Source organism: Medicago sativa, chromosome 1, assembly GCF_051527215.1.
Source record: "Medicago sativa cultivar Bolivia chromosome 1, Bolivia_mono, whole genome shotgun sequence".
NCBI lineage: Eukaryota > Viridiplantae > Streptophyta > Magnoliopsida > Fabales > Fabaceae > Medicago > Medicago sativa.
The window spans coordinates 85,539,718-85,565,250 of NC_140749.1; the positions used below are offsets into that span (position 1 = coordinate 85,539,718).

The 25,533-nt window shown below is 37.1% G+C and overlaps 2 protein-coding genes and 1 non-coding gene across 10 annotated transcripts; 2 read left to right on the forward strand and 1 right to left on the reverse strand.

Moving 5' to 3' along the window:
- Nucleotides 1–699: 699 nt before the first annotated feature.
- On the forward strand, nt 700–10,305 carry LOC146958503 (elongation factor 1-alpha-like). 6 transcript variants are annotated; one of them, XM_085740024.1, is made up of 14 exons: nt 700–926; nt 2,593–3,078; nt 3,167–4,007; nt 5,066–5,133; nt 5,627–5,704; nt 6,141–6,218; nt 6,651–6,728; nt 7,396–7,473; nt 7,760–8,331; nt 8,838–8,973; nt 9,057–9,125; nt 9,206–9,328; nt 9,483–9,554; nt 9,966–10,305. In XM_085740024.1, the coding sequence occupies exons 2-13, from the start codon at nt 2,623–2,625 to the stop codon at nt 9,504–9,506; spliced, it is 2,601 nt and encodes an 866-aa protein (XP_085596150.1). In that variant the 5' UTR covers nt 700–926; nt 2,593–2,622; the 3' UTR covers nt 9,507–9,554; nt 9,966–10,305. The 6 variants fall into 6 exon arrangements, with proteins under 6 accessions (XP_085596150.1, XP_085596151.1, XP_085596147.1 ...); XM_085740025.1 differs by having other exon boundaries at nt 9,483–9,538; XM_085740021.1 differs by lacking the exon at nt 9,483–9,554.
- A 4,466-nt stretch (nt 10,306–14,771) lies between these two features.
- On the reverse strand, nt 14,772–14,878 carry LOC146958504 (small nucleolar RNA R71). Its single transcript, XR_015025138.1, has one exon. It is a non-coding gene; the product is annotated as a small nucleolar RNA R71 (small nucleolar RNA).
- Nucleotides 14,879–20,888: 6,010 nt separating this feature from the next.
- On the forward strand, nt 20,889–25,168 carry LOC146958505 (elongation factor 1-alpha-like). Of its 3 annotated transcripts, XM_085740027.1 has the most exons (4): nt 20,889–21,181; nt 21,270–22,116; nt 23,264–23,331; nt 24,847–25,168. In XM_085740027.1, exons 1-4 carry the CDS (start codon nt 21,023–21,025, stop codon nt 24,961–24,963), a joined length of 1,191 nt encoding a protein of 396 aa, XP_085596153.1. In that variant the 5' UTR covers nt 20,889–21,022; the 3' UTR covers nt 24,964–25,168. The 3 variants fall into 3 exon arrangements, with proteins under 3 accessions (XP_085596153.1, XP_085596154.1, XP_085596155.1); XM_085740028.1 differs by lacking the exon at nt 23,264–23,331; XM_085740029.1 differs by lacking the exons at nt 23,264–23,331; nt 24,847–25,168 and having other exon boundaries at nt 21,270–22,295.
- The last annotated feature ends 365 nt before the right edge of the window (nt 25,169–25,533 follow it).

Sequence of the window (25,533 nt, forward strand, 5' to 3'; positions counted from 1 at the left end):
AGACTGATCAAAACACATTCCATGATAAGATAACTAGGGTTGGGAATAGGTTAGGCCGAGCTAGGCTTTGCAAGGCCTGAGCCTGGCCTGCCAAATTTTTTGAAGTGCTAAGCCTGGCCTGCGGCCTGTCATAGACTTACTTTTTATGTCTGAGCACGACCTTCTGAAAGTCTGATACGGCCTGCTAGTCTGTTTAAAAGCCTATTTCATATGAACATCTTTACGTAAGCATTGTAATCCAAGTTTAACTAACATATCAATTAGATTAAACTCTCTTTTGATAATCAAGATGAATTTATAGGTAATTTGACTATATATTATATCATATTTCAATTATAGTTTATAATAATACATTTAAATATGCAAAAAAAAACTAATGTATAGTATACTAATAAGCTTAAATTATTGAAAAAGTTAACAAATTTTTATTTTAATTCAAAGTACAAAATATAATATAATAATAAATAATATTATTCATATTTACTTAATAGGCCGACCTAATAGGCTAAAGAAACTTTTTGAATGACCTGTGGCCTGACCTTTTAAGCTAAATAGGCTTTTAAAAAAGCTTAGGCTTTCTCTATTTAAGAAAAAAGTCTGGTCTGTCCTGACCTGTCATAGGCTAGGCCGTAGGACCCTGTAGGCCGGTCTGACCTATTTCCATCCCTAAAGATAACCAAGTAAATTGACATTTTCCTTGAAAAAAGAAAAAGAAAGTCAATGGACATTTGAGAAACCCCGTTTTTTCCGGGCAGCAACGATTCATTCACTAGAAAATCACTACTCTTCTGAAAGCATTCTCAACCCATTCATTATTATCAGTCTACTCACTCACTATTAATTAAAATGGTTATCATCACTAATTTTGTTTCTACAATCTTTCTCTTCTCTGTTGTGCCCAGGGTTTCAATGCACCTGCTTTCAAGGTAAACTCATCCTATTTCGTTTCTAATTCATTTATTCTTGGGTTTATCTTTTTGTATTATTTGATTTGATTTGATTTCATCCATATAATAGAAAAACCAGAATGTTAATAATGTACGTACGTACATTTTAGTTTTTGAGTTAGACACAATGCTGATAAATTAGTAGTAGCCCTTGTTTGTCCATTTACGAGAGAGACAGACACAACTGGATAGACAAGACTTTTGATAAAAATTTATAAAGAGGAGACACTCCTCACCTTATGAACCGATTTTGTAAGGATGAGTTAAGCCCCAATTTCAACACTGGGCCATTTTAATAAAATAAGTGTATGTTCCACTAATTTACATGGTAGTGGTACTTTTGCAAATTGGTTCGCATAAATTCCTCCTAAAGTTTATAAAGAGGAGGCACTCCTCACCTTATGAACTGGTTTTGTAAAGATGAGTTAGGCCCCAATTTCAACACTGGACCGTTTTAATAAGTGTAGGTTCCACTGATTTATCAGTGTCTGGGAACCGTGAATTGGTACATGGTAGTGGTACTTTTGCAAATTGGTTCTCATAAATTCCTCCTAAAGTTTATAAAGAGGAGACACTCCTCACCTTATAAACCGGTTTTGTAAGGATGAGTTAGGCCCCAATTTCAACACTTGGCCATTTTAATAAGTGTAGGTTCCACTGATTTATCAGTGTCTGGGAACCGTGAATTGGTACATGGTAGTGGTACTTTTGCAATTTGGTTTGCATAAATTCCCCCTATAATTTCTCGAAATTGGGGAACCGAGATAAATGAAGATCGGAGAAAGAGGAAGATAGGTTGAGTAGGAGATAAATGAGGTTCCACTAATATTTATCAACCGTGAATTGGTACTTGCTGTACCAGTTCGTGGTACTTTTGCAAATTGGTTCGCTTAAATTCCCCCTATAATTTCTCGAAATTAGGGAACTGAGATAAGTGAAGATCGGAGAAAGAGGAAGATAGTTTGAGTAGGAGATAAATGATAAAAGAAAACCTTCGGCGGTGCAAATAAATTTTGCATAAAATCTCTTTGAAGCATGGAGAAAGAGAATGTCTCTTGCAAAATAATATTGATAAAAAAAACAGAAAAAGTGAATATAAAAAAAGATTTTGGTAAGTGGGCCTTAGCTTTTTTGCAGCTGACTAGTCCTTCTACTTTTTCGCACTATTAATTGATTTAACTAATTAAATACGAAGAGATTTGAATTCCAGAGCGGAGTTGGAAAGACTCACATTTGGTAAAAAAAAAAATCTTAAAAAACTATTGATATCTTACTATTCAATTAGGTTGTACCGATACTACGAACCGACGCGTACCCAAGATTTATACCCCATACGTACCGAATTCTTCACATGTTGCGCACCACGAACCCGTACCCGTACCAGGTAACAACGCGAATTGTGAATTATGTGACTATGGTCTGTCTCTCAACAAATGGAGGGTAGATGAACCCGGACCCACATTGTGCCTGTTTGATCTTCTGAAACACTCAATTCCATGCTGTATTGTTGTCATTTGATTGTGCATTTTTTTCACCTGTCAGAATGTTATTGTGTTGTTGCTAGTATTTTATTTTATTTTATTGTTAAATGCTGATATTTATTTATTTTACTTATGTCTTGTTACTTTCTGTGTTGAATTGACAGATATTTTTGTGATTTCAAGTTTAAGGACTAATGGCTAAGAAAAAGGTTCGTATTAACATTGTGGTTATTGGTCATGTGGACTCTGGGAAGTCAACCACTACTGGTCATTTGATCCACAAACTTGGATGTATTCACAAGAGTGTCATTGAGAGTTTTGAGAAAGAAGCTGCTGAGATGAACAAGCGTTCATTCAAGTATGCTTGGGTGCTTGACAAGCTCAAGGCTGAACGTGAAAGAGGTATTACGATTGACATTACCCTGTCGAAGTTTGAGACAAACAAGTACAACTGCACTGTCATTGATGCCCCCGGACACAGGGATTTCATTAAGAACATGATCACCGGAACGTCCCAAGCTGACTGTGCTGTTCTCGTCATTGATTCCACTACCGGTGGTTTTGAAGCCGGTATGAATGGTCAGACCCGTGAACATGCTCTTCTTGCCTTCACTCTTGGTGTGAATCAAATGATCTGCTGCTGCAACAAGGTATTTATATTTTCAGCCCCTTTAAGATTGTATTTGATTATTTTTATAATTCATTTATATAAGTACTAATCATCATCTACCTTGACAGATGGATGCCACTACACCCAAATACTCTAGGGATAGGTATTTAGAAATTGTGAGGCAAGTTTTACCCTTTTTGAATAAGGTTGGCTATAAACTTATTCCAATTGTTCCCATCTCTGGTTTTGAGGGAGATAACTTGATTGAGCGCTCTACTAATCTTGATTGGTACAAGGGTCCAACCCTTCTTGAAGCTATTGACCAAATCAACGAGCCTATGAGGCCATCAGACAAGCCTCTCCGAATCCCACTTCAGGATGTCTACAAAATTGGAGGAATCGGAACTGTGCCTGTGGGACGTGTTGAGACTGGTACCTTGAACCCTGGAATGGTGCTGACTTTTGCCCCAACTGGGCTGCAAGCTGAAGTGAAGTATGTGGAGATGCACCATGAAGCTATCGGTGAGGCCCTTCCTGGTGATATTGTGGGATTTAATGTTAACGTTGCTGCTAGGGATCTCAAGCAAGGTTATGTTGCCTCAAACTCCGAGGATGACCCAGCCGTAGAGGCCGCTCACTTTACATCTCTTGTTATCATTACGAATCACCCTGTCCAGATTAGAAATGGCTATACACCTGTTCTTGACTGCCACACCTCCCACATTGCTGTCAAGTTTGCTGAGCTTATTTCCAAGGTTGACAGGTGTTCTGGTGAGGAAATAGAGAGGGAGCCCAAATTTTTGATGAGTGGTGATGCTGGTATTATTAAGATGATTCCCACCAAGCCTATGGTGGTAGAGCCTTTCTCTCTATATCCTCCACTCGGCCGTTTTGTTGTCAGAGACCGGCATCAAACTGTGGCTGTTGGAGTCATTAAGGCTGTGAAGAAGAAGGATCCTGCTGCAGGAGGTAAGATCACTAAGTCGACATTGAAAAAGTGAAATCTATCTAGCGAAATCTATCGTTGTTATTACCATAAATGGTCTTTGGTCCTTAGTATTTCTATTTCTCCTCTAGTAAACTTGTTTTGCAGATTAAGTGTGAAGTCTGCACCGTTATATCACAGTTTTTTTTTCTTCCCAGAATTGGGTTCTAGATAAACGGTGGAAGAGCTATTTATTTTGTTCGTTTTATGTTTTAATTAGTGTCTAGTGTGAACACTTGGATTTTGCAAGCAGCGAGTTTCCGGACCTGCTAATTTTGTTTTGAATATCAACTCTTTATTTGTGTGTTTATTGATTCCTTTGTGTGATATTGTAAGTTTTTGCTGGGTCATGTCTCTGATTGTTCTAGGCAATATAGTTAGCCGAGAATGTCAGGAGCATTTTTGAATGTCACTTGCATAATGCTCTGATCATTTGCTATTTTTGTCTAAAACATAACTTGCAGCTATTTACCCTGGCAGTTACAAGGAACAGGACATTGAAACAGGGGGGGGGGGGGGGGGGGGGTACCTGTTCAAGTAGGTCCAACGGGTGTCATGTTACTAGTATATGTTTATTTTTAATTATTAATCTATACCTATATTTAAAAGAAATGCATAGTTTTGGTGCAGTATTTTTCTTCCAATCATACCCTTCATGTTACTAGCATTACTTTCATATTTCTGATCAAATTACTGGACTTCATACTTCACACCACTGTAATTTAATACTAGGATATTCAAGGGATTTTCACTTTAACAAGCAATTAGCTTTGTAACTGGGCACTTGAATATGGTATCTTCTAAATTCTAATGGGAATCTACATGTATTGCCTCTTATACTAATAAGTGTATCAACAAGCTAATTTTTTAACCGATCATTTAAACATGATAACAATCTTTTTTTACTTGTATTAGTTTGGGCTAGGATGGAGTGTTTGTGAAAATGATATATTTTTTGACACTTTTTTGGAATATTGAATATCTGGCAGTGCTTAATCTGTATCTAATTTTTGTTCATCGACTGTTTCCTTTCTTTTTGTAGCTCTTGCCGGCGGAGATAAGCTTGAGTCATTATGCATGGAGTTACAGCGTCAAATTAAAATGTTGACGGTATTCTTCTGTTACACCACTACCTCGAAAACTGATTATGTAATATATAAAAGAATTACAAGATGTTCATTACCTCAAAATATTTTATCTTTCTTATATGCACTTATATGTCTAGATGAGGACTTGTGAATCTAAATTTTAAAGAAAGAGAGGCCATCCTGATCGTTTCTCATGTTTAGTTAATAACCAGCTCTAGTGCAACGCTAACATCCTACTCACATAGGCGCATTAGCTAAAGGCCGCGCAAAAGTGAAATACTTCAGCCCTCTCGATTGAAGGATTTCGTTTTTATTTTCATCCTATTATTTCCCATCCTGCCAAAGTATTTGAGTTTGATTTTTATTATTTTCATCCTATTACTTCAGCCCTCTCGATTGAAGGATTTCGTTTTTCTACCTGGTAGTGTAATTAGATTCTTATTAATTTTACTTTAAGAGCAACATTTTGACTTTGTTAATTGACAACACTAGAGTTCATGCTTCATTATTTTCAGGAAGAATGCAAACGTGTATCTACTGAGGTGCAACAATTTAAGCTGGACTTGTTAGCCAAGTTCCAAGATGCAATCAAGGTTTGTTCATTATCTCTAGTTTAGCCTATATGATATTTTGAACAGAGTGTACATTTAGTATGGTACCACGTTTATGTCATTGGGTGTAGTGTATGTACGTTTACCTGGTTAGGAAAATGCTTTCATCTTCAAGAATGTCTCTGCCCCCTAAATTCACTACCATACTTTTTTTTCCTGGATCTTTGATGTTCTGCACACGGTTGTTATATGGGAGTTGTTGTTTATGATTTGTTGAGAGATTGAGCAGCCTTGTTGCATTCGAAGTTTTTTATGGTCCATGTTGTATCTCCTCTTTATTATAACGAGTTCCTTTTCTATTACATGAATGTGACTTCTACCTGGTAGTGTAATCAGATTCTTATTAATTTTACTTTCAAGATTAACATTTTGACTTTGTTAATCGAAAAGACTAGGGTTCATGCTTCATTATTTTCAGGAAGATTACAAACATGTGTCTACTGAGGCGCAACAATTTAAGCTGGACTTGTCAGCCAAGTTCCAATATGCAATCGAGGTTTGTTCATTATCTCTAGTTTAGCATATATGATATTTTGAACGTGTACATTTGGTATGCTACCACGTTTATGTCATTGGGTGTAGTGTATGTACGTTTACCTGGTTAAGAAAATGCTTTCATCTTCAAGAATGTCTCTGTCCCCTAAACTCACTACCATTCTTTTTTTCCTGGATCTTTGATGTTCTACACACGGTTGTTATATGGGAGTTGTTGTTTATGATTTGTCGAGAGATTGGGCAGCCTTGTTGCATTCAAAGTTTTTTATGTTCCATGTTGTATCTCCTCTTTATTATAACGAGTTCCTTTTTTATTACATGAATGTGACTTCTACCTGGTAGTGTTATCGGATTCTTATTAATTTTACTTTCAAGAGCAACATTTTGACTTTGTTAATCGAAAACACTAGGGTTCATGCTTCATTATTTTCAGGAAGAATACAAACGTGTGTCTACTGAGGTGCAACAAATTAAGCTGGACTTGTCAGCCAAGTTCCAATATGCAATCGAGGTTTGTTCATTATCTCTAGTTTGGCATATATGATATTTTGAACATAGTGTACATTTGGTAGGCTCAGGGGCAAATGCCTGTGTAATGATGGGGTAGCTTATGCTACCCCAATTTTTTTCCTTCTATTGAATGAATAAGTGTATTATGATAGTTAGGTACTCCAATAATATCTTTTAAGCTACCTCAAATAAATTTATTTGCGAAAAAATTAGCACAAATATAAAGATTAACAAACTATTACTTAATTAATAAACTTACAGAATGTATTTTTAGTAATAAAAATTATCAATAGTCAAACAGAATGGACAATTGTTTAATGAAAATAACTTATTTATTTACATTGAAAAGGAAATTGTTAGTCTATTTAACAAATATGCAATTATGAATATATATTTGACTCCATGAAGCCTAATTTTATAGAGATCGAGCATATTTAACCCTTAAATTTTATATATAAAGTTTTAAATAAGTTAATTTTTCTTTGCCTCAAAAAAATTCTTTGCATTTGGCCCCCTCATAAAAATTACTCTAGCTTTGCCGCTGGGTAGGCTACCACGTTTGAACATAGTGTACATTTGAGGTGCAGATTCTTATTAATTTTACTTTTAAGAGCAACATTTTGACTTTTTAATTGAAAACACTAGCGTTCATGCTTCATTATTTTCAGGAAGAATTCAAACGTGTATCTACTGAGGCGCAACAATTTAAGCTGGACTTGTCAGCCAAGTTTCAAGATGCAATCAAGGTTTGTTCATTATCTCTAGTTTAGCATATATGATATTTTGAACAGTGTACATTTGGTATGCTACCACGTTTTAACTTATGGTGGAGAACGCAAATATATGTAGCAGGGTTGAACAGTAGCGTGGATTGATAAACTTTTGTTTCAGCTGTTCCTTTCCATGTTTTTTTTTTTGTGAAGGATGCCTTATCCTCCTATTTTTTCTTCTTCTCTCCAGTGCGTGTATTGCACCTTTATGTTGAACTTGTTTCCGTTTGTTGTGTTGCTGTTAATTTATGCATGCTTGCAGAAACTTCATCCTGACAATGCCATTGAGGAATGCATAAGACAAGAGCTTATCCCTGCAAATGAGATAGAAGTGACTTTTTCAGATATTGGTGCTTTGGATGATGTTAAAGAATCACTTCAAGAAGCGGTTATGCTTCCCCTTAGAAGACCATATCTATTCAAAGGTGATGGGGTTCTGAAGCCATGTAAAGGTGTATTGCTTTTTGGACCTCCTGGTACAGGAAAGACAATGCTCGCAAAGGCAATAGCTAGTGAATCTGGAGCAAGTTTCATCAATGTCTCTCCGTCCACCATCAATTCAAAGTGGTCCGGAGAAGCTGAAAAGAACGTCCGAGCTCTGTTTTCACTAGCAGCAGAGGTTGCCCCAACTATTATTTTCATTGATGAAGTGGATAGCATGCTTGGGCGGCGGTCTAGCTCTTCTGAAAACAACTCAATAAGAAGGGTGAAAAACGAGTTCATGTCACGTTGGGATGGAATATTGTCAAAATCTGATGAGAAAATTATTGTTCTTGCTGCCACCAACATGCCATTTGACCTTGATGAAGCAGTTATAAGACGGTTTCAGCGAAGGTTGAACCACACATTTGCCATGAATCACGTTCACCTGTTGCTTCCACTCAATTGCAATCATTTGAACAAGGACAAGCATTCATTATCTTTACCATCTTCATTGATTAGTTAGGTTCTCATAAGAAACAAAAAAGTTTTTGATAAACATAGATTTCGTTAAATTTTGTTTTAAGTAAAGGTCTAAAATTTTACCTTTGAAAATATGATTAAATTGTTCACTAGATTGAGTCTACTGTTAGATAAATAATTGCAGTTAACTGTGCAAGAATAACAACTCTGGAAACTCACCAGAAGTTTCAGGGTTCAAATTCTGGAAACTAACATAATCCACTAATTTACTAATGTTTGCCTAAAAATAAAAGTGCAATAGTTACATCTCTTTAATTTTGTGACTGCGCGAAGCATCTGTTAGGCCTATCACTGCACGATTTGGTTTCATGATATGATGCAGACTATTGTTTTTGAGATATGTGATTGACATTTCTGCTCATGGCAATCTTGAGCAGGATCATGGTTGGTCTTCCTTCTGCTGAAAACAGGGAAACGATCTTGAAAACTCTTCTAGCTAAGGATAAACATGAAGATTTAGACTTCAAAGAGCTTTCAACTATGACAGAAGGATATAGTGGAAGTGATCTTAAGGTTCATTTTGTTGGTCATTCTCTATTTCTAGTTACCTACTTCTTTTGTGGCGATAATATATTGACATTAATTTATGTAAACAGAACTTATGCATTACTGCAGCATATTGCCCCCTTAAGGAGCTGACACAACATGAGAATGAAAAAAAAAAGGTAGCTACTTAAAATCTAATATATTATTTGTTAAGAGTCATCATTTTTCTGCAAATCTAATTAAAATCCATCTATTTCAGAAAAGGAAGAGAAAGCTGGAAGAAGTTGAAATCTTAGAAGATGCTGCCAAAGATGATAAAGAAGATCAAGTGATTTCCCTCAGGCCTTTAAACATGGAAGACATGAGACAGGCAAAGAATAAGGTGTGTTGGACTTGAACTGTTCACTTCAATTGCTTTAGAGTTGGGGCTTTTTTCTATTGGCTTATTTGAGCTTAACTATTGGTATAAGCTCTTGTGAGTCTGTTTAGTAGAACATATGGAAACAACTTTTGACATACCCATAAACTGTTTTCAGCTTATTTCGATAACCTCTTCTTAAAGGTGGCTCCGGGCATAGATATCTGACATCTGGTAGCAAAAGTTAGCAGTATGAACATTCAAGAATTCACCTTTGTTACTTATAGCTTATATGAAAACAATTTTACTTTATTTTATTTTTAGATATAAAAATAGCTTATACATTAGCACTTGTATGATAAGCACTTATGTTATAAAACATTTATTTAAGCTGTTTATCCAAGCAGAGGGCCTTAGCACTTGATTTGGGTGACTTCCTTTGCACCCAAATCAAGTATTAAGGCCCACTGTCTGGTTTACTATTAAATACAAACTTCAATCCTCTTTTTTTGTTCTCAATGTAAATGATCAAATTACACATTTGTTGAGGAATTCAAGCTTAACTATTTAACAATGTCACCCATATGGAAGAATGAACACCTTGTCTTTTTCCAGCTTAAATTTTATGCATAGAAATTGATAGATGCATGTGTAAATACAGGTGGGTGCAAGTTTTGCTGCAGAAGGATCAATGATGAACAGGTTGAAAGAGTGGAATGATTTGTATGGAGAAGGAGGTTCAAGGAAGAAAGAGGAGCAACTCAGTTATTTTCTTTAGATTGTGGAAAGCCAGTTTTTTTTTTCTTCTTTTGGTACAAAGGATATTTTAACCAAGGCATTAATCATTTAGTAGAGATATTGAAGTGCTAGATTGTTGAAGAAATCCAATGTGAATAGATTTATCAATCCCAAGGCAACATGAATCATGTTTGGATGAGTCTTGAGTTTATGTTGAAATATTCTATAATTATTAGCTATTATATTTGATATTGGTTCCTTCAGTTTTTACTTTTTATTTGGTATTACGAGTGGATGATGGTGATGATTATAGGAGCGAATTGAACAACATAAAAGAGAACTGATGGTGACGGTTATGCAACCGAGAATTGAATTAGTTTTTTTGACAAAAAGGAAGTCGTTTATATGATGTTTCCTTTGTTGATAGGCACATTTGCGTGTTTCCTGTGTTGAAATTTCGTACCATCTAGCATTCATGTATCTATATTTCACTTCATTTATTGATGAATATAACAGAAACCAGTGATTTATCCAATCAATTAAAAAGATAAAATGTTTGATATGTTCAAAAGATTTTAAGTGTCTGTTGAGAATCAAAGTGACAGAAATATCAAGGTGTTGAGAACTGATGGAGGTGGTGAATATGCATCCCAAGCATTTAAAGCTTTTAGCGTAAATCATGTATTCAACATGAAGTCACTGTTCCTTACACTCCACCACATAATAAATTGGATGAAAGAAGGAATAAAACAATTCTATAAATGTTAGATGTATGTTGAAGCAAAGAAACACACAACATTCATTTTGGGGTGAAGCTATAACCACTGCGACTTATGTGCTTAACAGGTTTCCAACCAAAAGGATCAGGAAGGTACATGAAGAAGTTTAGAGTGGTACAAACATATCCATGATGCTATAAGAAAGAAGCTAGATGATAAAAGTGAGGCAATGATTCTTATTGGCTATCATGCTACTAAAGCCTATAGGTTGCACAATCCTAGCACATATGCCATCATAAATGACTTAGAATCATGAGATTGGCAGAAGAAAGACACCTCCAACACACCATTGATGAATATTTTGTTAAGTGATCCTTGTTATGAAGAAAGGAATGCAACTGATGAGGATTGTACAAATGATAGAGTTTAGAGGGTATGCACCGATGGCAAGGACTGAAACATGCAGGTTAGTGGGTTCCTTAGCAAGTGCAAGAGGCTGGTCTATGTTTCTCCTAGATTTGAAGTTAGCTTTCTTAAATGGTCCAATTAAAGAAATGGTGTTTGTCCCTCAACCTCCTTTTATTTTTTTTCTTTTTTTTTTTTTTTTGTGTTGAAAGGGAAAAAAGATACGGTGTACAAGCCTCACAAGGCTCTGTATGGTCAAAAGAATAGATTTTGGTTCAATTTGGATTCACAAGATGCATATTTGGATATGTCGTGTATATGCAAGCTACAACATCAAGTATGATTCTATTATGCTTGCATATAGATGACCTATTGTAATTGGTAGCAATATTGCAGGTATCCGCGTAAGTAAGGGACAGACACATGTACCATATTTATCCAACGGAATGAAAACAGATATCATCTCAATCATTAATTTTATAAGATGTTGTCTTTTTAGATGTATCAAATTTACAAATACATTTTCAAAAGTCTAACTTTTTTTCTTATAATTTTATAAATGAAATTTAGTAACGAAAAATACATTTAAAAGGAAAAGAAAAAAAGAAAAGACTAGCCAAAGACACATTGGAGGATAATAGACATTTGAGAATCTACAGTGAGAAATAAATAAGAAAGTTAGTTATATAGGAACAACAACTAACCCCGAATTTTCCGGGCAGCAACGATTCGCGAAAAAAAAAATCCCGCGAGATTTCTTTTCTGAATTCTCAGCATCTTACTTCAGTATACTACTATAAATAAACATAGCAATGGGTATCACTAATCTTCTTTCTACAATCTTTCTCTTCTTTATTGCTAGGGTTTCAATTAGGGATGTCAATGGGGATTTGTTAGAGCGGATCCCCGCGGGGATTCCCCATTCGGTGCCCCATTTTCGGGGAATTTTCCCCCGCGGGGATCGGGGACGGGGAGAAATATTCCCCCGTAGACACTTCGGGGCGGGGATCGGGGAAATATCCCCCGCCCCGTTGATTCCCCGACCCCCGTGAAAATACAGAAATGTCCTTGTGTTTTTAATAAGCTTGAATATTTTTTTGTGGGTTTTTGGACATTTTACATATGGTTTAATAAAAAAAAATTAAAAAAATGTAAAGTAATGGCTTTGGTTGGTTGTTATCACAATCTCACGTTCCCACTGTCCCACACACTTTCAATTTTCCTTCTTTCACTTTTCAACAACTCTCCATTGCCACAGTATTGAAAATCTCTTCTTCTTTTATGTTGATGCGATGAAGGATGAATCAACGCCGCAAGCGCTCTCTTCACGAGATCTCCTTCAACACCACGAATTCTCACAAGCAAATTCGTCATAGCAGATCTATGCTCTCTTCACGAGATCTCCTTCAACACCACGAATTCTCACGAGATCTATGCTCATAGCAGATCTATATATACCGTATAAGAGGAGCAAGTTTCGAAGCATATGTTTCTCCTCTTCTTTGTTTCTTCATCTGGTCCGATTATGTTTCTGCAGATCCACTTGTCTAATGGGGATCCGCGGGGATCCGGGAGGATCCGTGGGGACGGGGATAGGTGATAATATTCCCCCGTAGCGGGGATCGGGGACGGGGACGGGGAACGAATACAGCGGCGGGGCGGGGATCGGGGAGCGTATCCCCCGCCCCCGATCCGCCCCATTGACATCCCTAGTTTCAATTTCAAGGTAAATATTCATTTCTAATTCATCCAAGCGTTCATTCAAGTATGCCTGGGTGCTTGACAAACTTGATGAGTCATAGATAGTATAATTTATTGCCTTATTTAGTTTAGTTTTATTTTAGATTTGATTTAGTTTTATTGCATTTTATTTTATATTAGAATATTTTACTTTAAATTATGTTTTATTTTATTTTAGGAATAAATATATGGTGGAAGGTGTCTTGGAGCAAAAGAAAGAGGACTGGAGCAAATACAGCGCAAGAATACGAAGATACGGGACAAAAATATGTTCCCACCAAGTCAGAAGCTTGGCACGGCCAGTGCCAACATGTGGCACGGCCGTGCCACCTCCAGGAGCCTCTTTTGCTGCTTTTTCTTCGGGCCCAAGTTACCCTGTTGCAGCTTTACTGTTTTACCCTTTTAGTTGCTTAGTTTCTAAGTCGATTGTAAAGCTATAAATAGAGTAGCTCTCCACCATAAACAATCATCCTTTACTTTGTTTATTTCAATTGCTATTTCAATAAAGTCTTTATTTCGTTTTACTTTCTTCTTTCGCAATTTACTTTTATCGCATTCTCTCTTCTTCCCCCATGTCTACGATGAACATGAGTGAGTAGACTTCTTTGTCTTGGGATCGTTGGACAAATCTAATGACGTAATCCGGATCAAGCCAAGTCTTAAACCCTAATTAATTGTTACCCTAATTCCTAATCTAAGTTCACCGTTTTAACATGAATTAATTATTATCAAACTGTGGAAGCGAACGCGGAGGGTTTGATAATGGTTAATTCATCATCACAGATATCAATTCATAAAGCGAACGCGGAGCTTTGATATCCGAACAAGTGAATATAGACAAGGTTTGCGAAACATGAGAATAGTCTAGCAAACCTTGGGACATATAAAGTTTCGATCTTCAAGGGTCCCAAAGGCAATCACCCATGAGAATAGGTGTGGTTGTTGGAGGGATACACTCACTGACTTCGAGAGGAGCTGTGATATGCTAAAGAGAAACTTGTCCTTAGTAATTAGGATTAACGTTTAATTATAAGTTTAAGGCTTGCTTGTGAAAAGATTCGTTATTATGATGAACCAATGATCCCAAGGCTTTTTAATATTATTGTTATTTACCTTCAAAAAAAACTACACTCTCCAAACTTCTTATTTCTTCCCCTTCTAATCAATTATTAAAAAGCTAATTGGATTGATCAACTCCCTAGCGGAACGATAACTCTACTTACTACTATTACTTCGATAGGCCGTGCACTTGCGGTTTGGCCCTATCAAGTTTTTGGCGCCGTTGCCGGGGAGTTAACTAATTTAATTAGCTTTTTCTAAGTGATTAGAATTCTCTCTTCTTTCTCTTTTTTTTTTTATTTTTAACTTTTTATTTTTCTGTTATCGTTAACTTCTTGGGTTCTCAACCTTGTATGCGAAGAACTAGAAATCAAGCGGTATTCATACCCGAGATCGAAAGGTTCTTACATAGAAGGAGGAGAGCAGCACAAAATAACACCGCCATGGCCAATCGCACTCTCAAAGAGTATGCAACGCCGTCTACGGCTGAGCCACAAGCTGTTATTGTGTACCCAACGGTTGAGGATGACAATTTTGAAATTAAGCCTGCCCTACTTAACTTGGTGCAGCAAAACCAATTCTCGGGATCCCCCACTGAGGATCCCAATCTTCACATCTCTGTTTTCCTACGAATTAGTGGAACCATGAAGGAGAACCAAGAGGCCGTAAGACTTCATCTCTTTCCCTTTTCCTTAAGGGATAGAGCAAGCGCTTGGTTCCATTCCCTCGAAGTCGGATCCATTACTTCATGGGATCAGATGAGGCAAGCATTCCTTGCCCGTTTCTTTCCACCATCCAAAACCGCTAAACTTAGAGACCAAATCACGCGGTTCAACCAAAAAGATGGGGAATCTCTCTATGAGGCGTGGGAGCGTTTCAAAGAAATGCTAAGACTTTGTCCCCACCATGGCCTAGAGAAGTGGCTTATAGTCCACACTTTTTATAATGGCTTGTCTTATACCACTAAGATGTCTGTTGATGCAGCTGCAGGTGGAGCACTTATGAACAAGAACTACACGGAGGCATATGCCCTAATTGAAGACATGGCTCAGAATCATTACAAATGGACCGACGAGAGAGCCATCTCTAGTTCTTCATCCTCCAAAAGGGAGGCAGGTATACACGAAGTCTCTAACTATGATCACCTTGCTTCTAAAATTGATACACTAACTGAAAAACTTGAAAAATTCAATGTTAGTGCTATCAACCCTGCTTCTACTCCTTCTTGTGAAATATGTGGTATAACTGGTCATGCTGGTGTTGATTGCCAACTAGGTGGTGCTATTAACGGTGTTGAGCAAATGAACTATGCTCAATACAACCAAGGGATGAGACAAAATCAAAATTTTTATAAAAATCAAAATCCCTATGGACAAGTAGCACCACCCGGTTATGCAAACAACCAAAGATTCACTCAAAAATCCAATTTGGAAATTTTGTTGGAAAACTCTATTGCCAACCAAAACAAACAACTTCAAGAACTCAAAAACCAAACTGGATTTCTGAATGATTCTCTTTCCAAGCTCAATACCAAGGTTGATTCTATTGCTACTCACTCTAAAATGCTTGAAACACAAATCGCCCAAATAGCCCAACAAGTGGCTACATCTTCCCAAACACCGGGAGTCTTTCCTGGTCAAACCGAAGCCAATCCCAAAGCCCAAGTTAATGTCATATCTTTTAGGGGTAGTAAGTTAGGCGAAACTTTTGCTAAGGCTAAAAACATTGGGAAAGAAAATGTCAAGCCCTTAGGTGATAAAGTCGTGATAGAAGAAGCTAAACCACTTGAAGAAAACAAAACTCCATCCCCCTTAAATCCTGAAAAGCTTAAACTAGAGGGTAAGTTTGAAAAATTTGTTAACATACTTAGGAAGATTTGCATTAAACTTCCCTTTGCTGAAGCTTTGTCTAGGATGCCTCTATACGCCAAGTTTTTAAAGGAAATTTTTTCAAAGAAAAGGGCTATAGAGCATAATGAGACAATAGCCTTAGCTGAGGAAACTAGTACAATCATCCAAGAAGCACCCCCTAAACTTAGAGACCCAGGTAGCTTTGCCATACCATGTGAAATTGGGAATGAAACCATAAACAAAGCCTTATGTGACTTAGGAGCTAGTGTTAGTTTGCTGCCTTTGTCTCTTCTTAAAAGGATAGGGATAGGAGAGTTGAAACCTACCGAGATGGAATTAAAAATTGCTGATCGTTCTACCATGAAACTTGTAGGATTTGTCGAGGACATACCTGTTAAGATAGAAGGGATATACATCCCAACTGATTTTGTAGTCGTTGACATTGAAGAGGACGATGACGTCCCCATAATCCTAGGTAGACCCTTCCTTGCAACTGCAGGAGCTCTCATTGATGTTAAACTTGGTAGGATAGTCTTTCAAGTGAGTGATAAGATGGTAGGATTTGAGTTGGAAAACGTTATGAAAGGTCCCGCTCTTTACTCTTGTTGCATGCTTAACGATCATGTTGTGAAAGAACGTTTTATAGCGTCATCTACACAATATGATATCTTTGATCCATTCTAAGGACTCTTTCTAACCGTCAAGCTAATGACATTAAAAGAGCGCTTCGTGGGAGGCAACCCACGCATTTTACTGCTTTTGTTTTGTTTTTCTTTGTTCTAGGTTGTTTTGTAAGGTAATTGTCCGAGTACGATTCAAGAAAATGAAATTTTTTGAAGCCCCCTGGACCAGAAGGTTGGCACGTCCCGTGCTAAGACTGGCACGACCGTGCCAGATTTTTCAAGCAAAATTGAAGTCCAAGGTCAGAATGTTGGCACGGCCCGTGCCAAGGGTGGCACGGCCGTGCCCGATCTCTAGCCCCTATATACTCATATTTTTTTCTCTTCTTCTTCCTCATTCACAAACCACAACCCTCTTTCATCTTTCAAACTTCTCTCTAAACCTCCATAACCTTCAAACCTTCAAACCACCATATCTCCCTCAATTCTTAACCAAATCAATCCATTCTTTCACCAATCAACCACAAACTTCACCCAAAACAAAAACCACCAATCAAAAACATTTTTCATCCATCAAAACCCACAATTCACCAAAACCCTAATCCTTCAAAACCTAACCCAAACACCACAAAACCTTAACCAATCAACAAACCTTCCTTAAACATCAACCCCAACCCTAAACCAATCCTTTCCACTAAAAATTTTCCCAAACCCTAAACCTTCAAAACCAATTCTAACAAAGGTCAATGGCTTCAAGAAGAAGTGGTAAAGAACCAGCAAGCTCTCAAGGAGGACCTCCCCCAAAGAAGCAAGCCCAAGTGAAGAATCATGGGATCCAGTTCAAAAATAACAAGCAAAGGGACAGGTATAAAAATCTCATCTCTAAACATTTGCACCCTTCTCGTTATCCTGATCCCAATACTTTAGATGTGCTAGAGCTGTTTGATGATGTTTCTAGGTTGATAGGAAAGTTAGGTTGGACCGAATTGCTGAAACCTATGAGGGGTTATGAAAATTTCACTTATGAATTCTTGAGCTCAATAGATTTTACTAAAGATAAGTTGAATTTTGATAACCCTAACCATAGAGTTGTTTTCCGGTTAATGAATATTGATTATGACATGTCACTTCAACACTTTTGTGAAGCCTTAGGTTTTGCAAATGAAGGATATATTCATGATCATTGGGATCCTAGTCTAAAACCGGCTAACTATGACCCAGCTGCCTTTTGGAAACAAATCACCGGTCTTAACAAATACGTCCCTAGGGCGAACAAAGCTAGCAATATTCACAACCCCGTACTTAGGTACCTTCAGAGGGTAATGGCTTGCACTATTTGGGGTAGAACCGAGCTAGGAAACACTAGAACCGATGAGTTGTTCATGCTATGGGCAATGCTCCACAACCACCCCGTCAATACCTGTTTTTATTTGATTGATCACCTCGACTTTGTCGGTACTAGACCGGCCGGTAGAGGAGACATAGTGGTGGGTGGCATCATTACATATATAGCTAGGTGTTTTGGAGTGGGTGAAGATGAGGGGATCAAACCAATTGAGGGAAACAATAGGCTTAACATAGAGACCCTTATCGCTATGAATTTCATCAAACATCGTCCACCCCTCCATTACCAACTTAAGCTAAATGTGCCAATCATGTTTTTATTGCCTAACCCATCTCGGACTACCACCGAGGTGGAAGAAAATTGGTTGTATGTTAATGATGTGCAGGTTCTTGGTGAGCAAGATGATGATGAGGGAGAAGGTGCTAACTTGCACCGTGATGAAGGAGAAGGTGCTACCTTGCACCATGAAGAGGGGCACCATGGCCATGAAACCGGTGAGCTTCATGAAAACCAAAGATGGACATGGATTCACAATGAAATCGAGAGGATGAGCACCGAACAACAAAGGCAAGGTGTTGAGATCTCCGGCCTTCGCAATGAAGTTCAAAGGGGCAACCGTGTCAATGATGAAAATAATGAGATGCTCTGTCGGATGATGCAACACCTCCAACTTCAAGGTCCTCCTTACGGACCTCAATAAACACATGTGAGCTTTCCTCTTCCTCTCTTCCCTTCTTCTTCTCCCTATCTCTCTCATTCTTCTACTTCTACTCCTTCTTCTTCTTCTTCTTCTTCTTTTAATTTCTTTTTCTTTTTTTTGAATCATTGAGGACAATGCTTCCCCTAAGTGTGGGGGGGGCCTAATAAAGTGTCTAGAGTCGTAGTGTTCCCAAACTCCCTTGAACTTTATTCTTTTGTTTTGTTTTTATAGCAAGAGGCATGACTAAGTAGCCTGTTTTTAATGTAAATATGGCATGAAATTTTTTTGTTTTGTCTCTTCTTTAAAGGTTGTTTCTTGTACATGAAAATAGTTTCTTGTGTTTCTTATGTTCTTGCTATACCCATGTCTTGTTTTAATGTGAAAATTCTCCAATGAGAAAAGCACCCGGTTGCAATCCTTGAGTAAATGTATGAATAGGTATTTTAAGGAACACGTTCTATCCTTAGTGTTAACTTAGACCCTTTAAAGTCTTAAGAGTAAAAGTAGTATAAGTTTGTGTGGGAAAATTAATCAAATTGTTCTTAATTGTTATATTCTTATTGATTTGTTAATGTTAAATGGGGCGGGAGAATGGCACCAACATGTGGGGGAAAGGACAATCCCTAACTTCCTAATTGTGGTGGTGACTCCCTAATTGAACTTAAGTTCCAAATCCCTCAAATGAGGAAAACAAATTCATCAATGCTAGGGGGAAAGGACACCCTCTCCAAAAAGACTTCCTACGCGGAGATGATAAATTTCTGCAGCACTACTTAGGGTGATTTTGAATCTAGGAGGAAAGGACAATTACATCCAAAAAGACTTCCTATGAGGATAGATAGCCCCTAAGCATCTGCAGCCCCTTGTGCTTAATCGTTAAATCTAATTTAATTTTAACTCAAATTCCCATCACTCTTATATGAAATGAAGAAAGGACTTTTTTTCGGTTACTTTAGCACTAAGGATAGAACCTATTCCTCACAATATCTGTCTTATACAGGAGCAAGAAAAGGGTTGGACTGCACACACACACTCACTTGAGACTTGATGTTGGGTAGAATAGGTTCATGAGAAGTATTTGAAATTGTAATTAGTGTACTTGGAACAAAACCTTTCTTTGAGACTTATGTTCTTAATATTGCCATAAATCAATCTTTGTTGCTGCTATGTTTGCTGCCTTTTGCTTGAGGACAAGCAAAGATTCAAGTGTGGGGGAGTTTGATGAGTCATAGATAGTATAATTTATTGCCTTATTTAGTTTAGTTTTATTTTAGATTTGATTTAGTTTTATTGCATTTTATTTTATATTAGAATATTTTACTTCAAATTATGTTTTATTTTATTTTAGGAATAAATATATGGTGGAAGGTGTCTTGGAGCAAAAGAAAGAGGACTGGAGCAAATACAGCGCAAGAATACGAAGATACGGGACAAAAATATGTTCCCACCAAGTCAGAAGCTTGGCACGGCCAGTGCCAACATGTGGCACGGCCGTGCCACCTCCAGGAGCCTCTTTTGCTGCTTTTTCTTCGGGCCCAAGTTACCCTGTTGCAGCTTTACTGTTTTACCCTTTTAGTTGCTTAGTTTCTAAGTCGATTGTAAAGCTATAAATAGAGTAGCTCTCCACCATAAACAATCATCATTTACTTTGTTTATTTCAATTGCTATTTCAATAAAGTCTTTATTTCGTTTTACTTTCTTCTTTCGCAATTTACTTTTATCGCATTCTCTCTTCTTCCCCCATGTCTACGATGAACATGAGTGAGTAGACTTCTTTGTCTTGGGATCGTTGGACAAATCTAATGACGTAATCCGGATCAAGCCAAGTCTTAAACCCTAATTCCTAATCTAAGTTCACCGTTTTAACATGAATTAATTATTATCAAACTGTGGAAGCGAACGCGGAGGGTTTGATAATGGTTAATTCATCATCACAGATATCAATTCATAAAGCGAACGCGGAGCTTTGATATCCGAACAAGTGAATTTAGACAAGGTTTGCGAAACATGAGAATAGTCTAGCAAACCTTGGGACATATAAAGTTTCGATCTTCAAGGGTCCCAAAGGCAATCACCCATGAGAATAGGTGTGGTTGTTGGAGGGATACACTCACTGACTTCGAGAGGAGCTGTGATATGCTAAAGAGAAACTTGTCCTTAGTAATTAGGATTAACGTTTAATTATAAGTTTAAGGCTTGCTTGTGAAAAGATTCGTTATTATGATGAACCAATGATCCCAAGGCTTTTTAATATTATTGTTATTTACCTTCAAAAAAAACTGCACTCTCCAAACTTCTTATTTCTTCCCCTTCTAATCAATTATTAAAAAGCTAATTGGATTGATCAACTCCCTAGCGGAACGATAACTCTACTTACTACTATTACTTCGATAGGCCGTGCACTTGCGGTTTGGCCCTATCAAAACTCAAGGCTGAGCGTGAAAGAGGTATTACGATTGACATTACTCTGTCGAAGTTTGAGACAAACAAGTACAACTGCACTCTCATTGATGCCCCCGGACACAGGGATTTCATTAAGAACATGATCACCGGGACGTCCCAAGCTGATTGTGCTGTTCTCATCATTGATTCCACTACTCGTGGTTTTGAAGCCGGTATTTCAAAGGATGGTCAGACCCGTGAACATGCTCTTCTTGCCTTCACTCTTGGTGTGAATCAAATGATCTGCTGCTGCAACAAGGTATTTATATTTTCAGCCCCTTTAAGATTGTATTTGATTATTTTTATAATTCATTTATATAACTACTAATTATCATCCACCTTGACAGATGGATGCCACTACACCCAAATACTCCAAGGATACGTATGAAGAAATTGTGGAGCAACTTTCATCCTATTTGAAGAAGGTTGGCTATAACCCAGACGGAATTCCATTTGTTCCCATTTCTGGTTTTGAGGGAGATAACTTGATTGAGCGCTCTAGTAATCTTGACTGGTACACAGGTCCCACCCTTCTTGAAGCTATTGACCAAATCAACGAGCCTATGAGGCCATCAGACAAGCCTCTCCGATTACCACTTCAGGATGTGTACAAGATTGGAGGAATCGGAACTGTGTTATTGGGACGTGTTGAGACAGGTTCCTTGAACCCTGGAATGGTGCTGACTTTTGCCCCAACTGGGCTGCAAGCTGAAGTGAAGTCTGTGGAGATGCACCATGAAGCTATCAGTGAGGCCCTTCCTGGTGACATTGTGGGATTTAATGTTAATGTTGCTGCTAGGGATCTCAATCAAGGTTATGTTGCCTCAAACTCTGAGGATGACCCAGTCGTAGAGGTCGCTTACTTTACATCTCATGTTATCATTATGAATCATCCTGGCCAGATTAGAAATGGCCATACACCTGTTCTTGACTGCCACACCTCCCACATTGCTGTCAAGTTTGCTGAGCTTATTTCCAAGGTTGACAGGTGTTCTGGTGAGGAAATTGAGAGGGAGCCCAAATTTTTGATGAGCGGTGATGCTGGTATTATTAAGATGATTCCCACCAAGCCTATGGTGGTAGAGCCTTTTTCTCTATATCCTCCACTCGGCCGTTTTGTTGTCAGAGACCGGCATCAAACTGTGGCTGTTGGAGTCATCAAGACTGTGAAGAAGAAGGATCCTGCTGTAGGAGGTAAGATCACTAAGTCGACATTGAAAAAGTGAACTGTGAAGGATGATCTATCTAGCGAAATCTATCGTTGTTATTACCATAAATGGTATTTGGTCCTTAGTATTTCTATTTCTCCTCTACTAAACTTGTTTTGCAGATTAAGTTTGAAGTCTGCACTGTCATATCACAGTTTTTTTTTCTTCCCAGAATTGGGTTCTAGATAAACGGTGGAAGAGCTATTTATTTTTTTCGTTTTATGTTTTAATTAGTGTCTAGTGTGAACACTTGGATTTTTCAAGCAGCGAGTTTCCGGACCTGCTGATTTTGTTTTGAATATCAACTCTTTATTTGTGTGTTTATTCCCTGATGTGATGTTTCAAGTTTTTGTTGGGCCATGTCTCTGATCGTTCTAGGCAATATAGTTGGCCGAGAATGTCAGGAGCATATTTGAATGTCACTTGCATAATGCTCTGATCGTTTGTTATTCCTGTCTGAAATTTACATTTGCTAAGTAGGAAACCCCAAATTTACAGCAGTTATATTTACCAAATGCCAATGTTATATTAGCATATGTGGTTCGAATATTATACCAAGGTAATTAAATGGGACAGGGCATTGAAACAGGGGGTGGTACTAGCTCAAGTTATAAAGGTCTAACAGGTGTCATGTTACTAGTATATTTTTATTTTTAATTATTAATCTATACTTATATTTAAAAGGAATGCATAGTTTTGGTGTAGTATTTTTCTTCCAATCATACCCTTCATATTACTAGCAGTACTTTCAAATTTCAGATCAAATTACTGGACTTCATACTTCACACCACTGTAATTTAATACTAGAATATTCAAGTTGATTTTCACTTTAACAAGCAATTAGCTTTGTAATTGGGCACTTGATTATGGTATCTTCTAAATTCTAATGGGAATCAACATGTATTGCCTCTTATACTAATAAGTGTATCAACAAGTTATTTTTGTAAGTGATCATCTAAACATGGTGACATTTTTTTACTTATATTAATTTGAGCTAGGATGGAATGTTGGGTAAGCTTTTGTGTTGTTTTGAGAAATACTGTTTGGAAAATGGTATATCTTTAGAAACACTTCTTTGGAATCTTGAATATCTGGCAACGTTTAATCTGTAACTAATTCCTTTCTTTTTGTAGCTCTTGCCGGCAGAGATAAACTTGAGTCTCTATGCAGGGAGTTACAACATCAAAATAAAACGACGATGGTATTCTTCTGTTACACCACTACCTCTAAAACTGATTATGTAATATATAAGAATTACAAGATGTTCAATACCTCAAAAATATTGTATCTTTCTTATATGCACTTATACGCCTTGATATGACACTTGTGTATCTGAAATCTAAAGAAGGGTAGTCTGTCCTTGCTATTTCTAATGTTTAGTTTATAGCCAGCTAATGCAAAACTAACATCCTACTCACATAAGCACATAAGCTTAAGGCCGTGCAAAAGTGATTTACTTCAGCTCTCTCGACTTAAGGATTTGATTTTTATTTCCAGCCTCTCATTTCACATCCTGCCAAAGTATTTGAGTTTGTCTTTCCCCTCTTAAAGTATTTATGTTTCTAATTCACTTTCCTAACTCACCCCGTGAATTATTTTGACCGAATAGATGTAAATAGGACATTTATAGGCGTCAAATTTGCAAATAGGACATTTACTTTCCTCTGGAACTCTTTGGGATCTCCTCTTTAGGAAATTCTTGTAGATTTGTTATGAAGGTATTGGTATCGAGTCTCAAATTTCATGTCATTGTGTGTAGTGTATGTAAATATGACATGTTTACCTGGTTGGGAAAATGCTTTCATCTTCACGAATGTCTGTCTCTTTTTTTTTTTTTTGAATGGCAACTGTTAGTATGTTAAATGTTACTCCCTCCGGTCACTATTATAAGCAAAAGTTGACTTTTTAGGTTCATTCAACAAATGATGTATGTGGTCTATATATAGACTACAGTTTCTGTAGCGTCAGGGCTTTTTTCTATTCGCTTATTTGAGCTTATTTATTGGTATAAGTGCTTGTGAGACTGTTTGGTATACCTTATGGATGCAGCTTATGACATGTTCATAAACTGTTTTCAGCTTATGTCCGTAAACTCTTCATGATAGCTTATGAAAATAGATTATAGCTTATATGAAAGCCGTTTGACTTTATCTATCTTTTGTTATAGAAATAGCTTATACATGAGCACTTATGCTATAAGAATTTAATTTAATTAAGTTGTTTATCCAAACAGAGGGCCTTAATACTTGATTTGGGTGCCTTATCTTGCACTCTTTGGTATACTATAAGATAGAAACTTCATTACTGTCGAGGAATTCTTAAAGGTGATTCTGGGATAGAAATTTAACATTTGGTAGCAAAAGTTAGCAGTTACTTATGAGTATTCAAGCATTCACCTTCGTTAGGAATTCCATGAGTTTCAACTTTGACTTAACTCTACTTTCCATTTATATAAACGAATATTGCACCATGGTTTATTTCTTATCATGTGCCTATCATATTCATATTCATATTCTGTCTCTATCCATTGCTATATGATGAGACACTTGTTCAATCCTCTTTTTTTGTTTTCAATGTAAATGATCAAATTACACATCTATTGAGCAATTTAAGCTTAATTATTTAACAATGTCACACACATGGAAGAATGAATACCTTGTCTTCTTCCAGCTTAATTTTTATGCATAGAAATTGATAGATGCATGTGTAAATACAGGTAACTGCAAGTTTTGCTGCAGAAGGATCAACAATGAGCAGGTTGAAGAAGTGGAATGATTTGTATGGAGAAGGAGGTTCAAGGAAGAAAGAGGATCAGCTCAGTTATTTTCTTTAGATTGTGGAAAGCCTTTTTTTTTTTGTACAAAGGATATTTTAACCAAGGCATTAATCATTTAGTAGAGATATTGAAGTGCTAAATTGTTGAAGAAATCCAATGTGAATAGATTTATTAATCCCAAGGCAACATTAATCATGTTTGGGAGAATCTTGAGTTTGTGTTACAATTTGTGGAAGTATTCTATGATTGTTAGCTTTTTTTATATTTGATTTTGGTTCCTTCAGTTTTTACTTTTTGTTATATACCACAAGAAACAATGACACACAGATAGGGGTGTGCAAAAAATACGGTTAATTGAACCATACGACTAAACCGAACCATAAATGACCAATCCATGTAAAAAGGGTTTATGAACTGAACCACACATTTTAAAGAATACTGCTCTTCTCCCAGCACTTTTTGCTCGTACCCAACTGAACTACCGAAAATACCCCTGCGTTATTTAACTAACGCAAGTGTTAAAATATGCGCAACTTAAGTCACGCGGCGTGAGTTAACTCACGCATGTGTTAATCTCTGCGTGAGTTAACTCACGCTGGTATTAACAGCTACGTGAGTTAACTCACG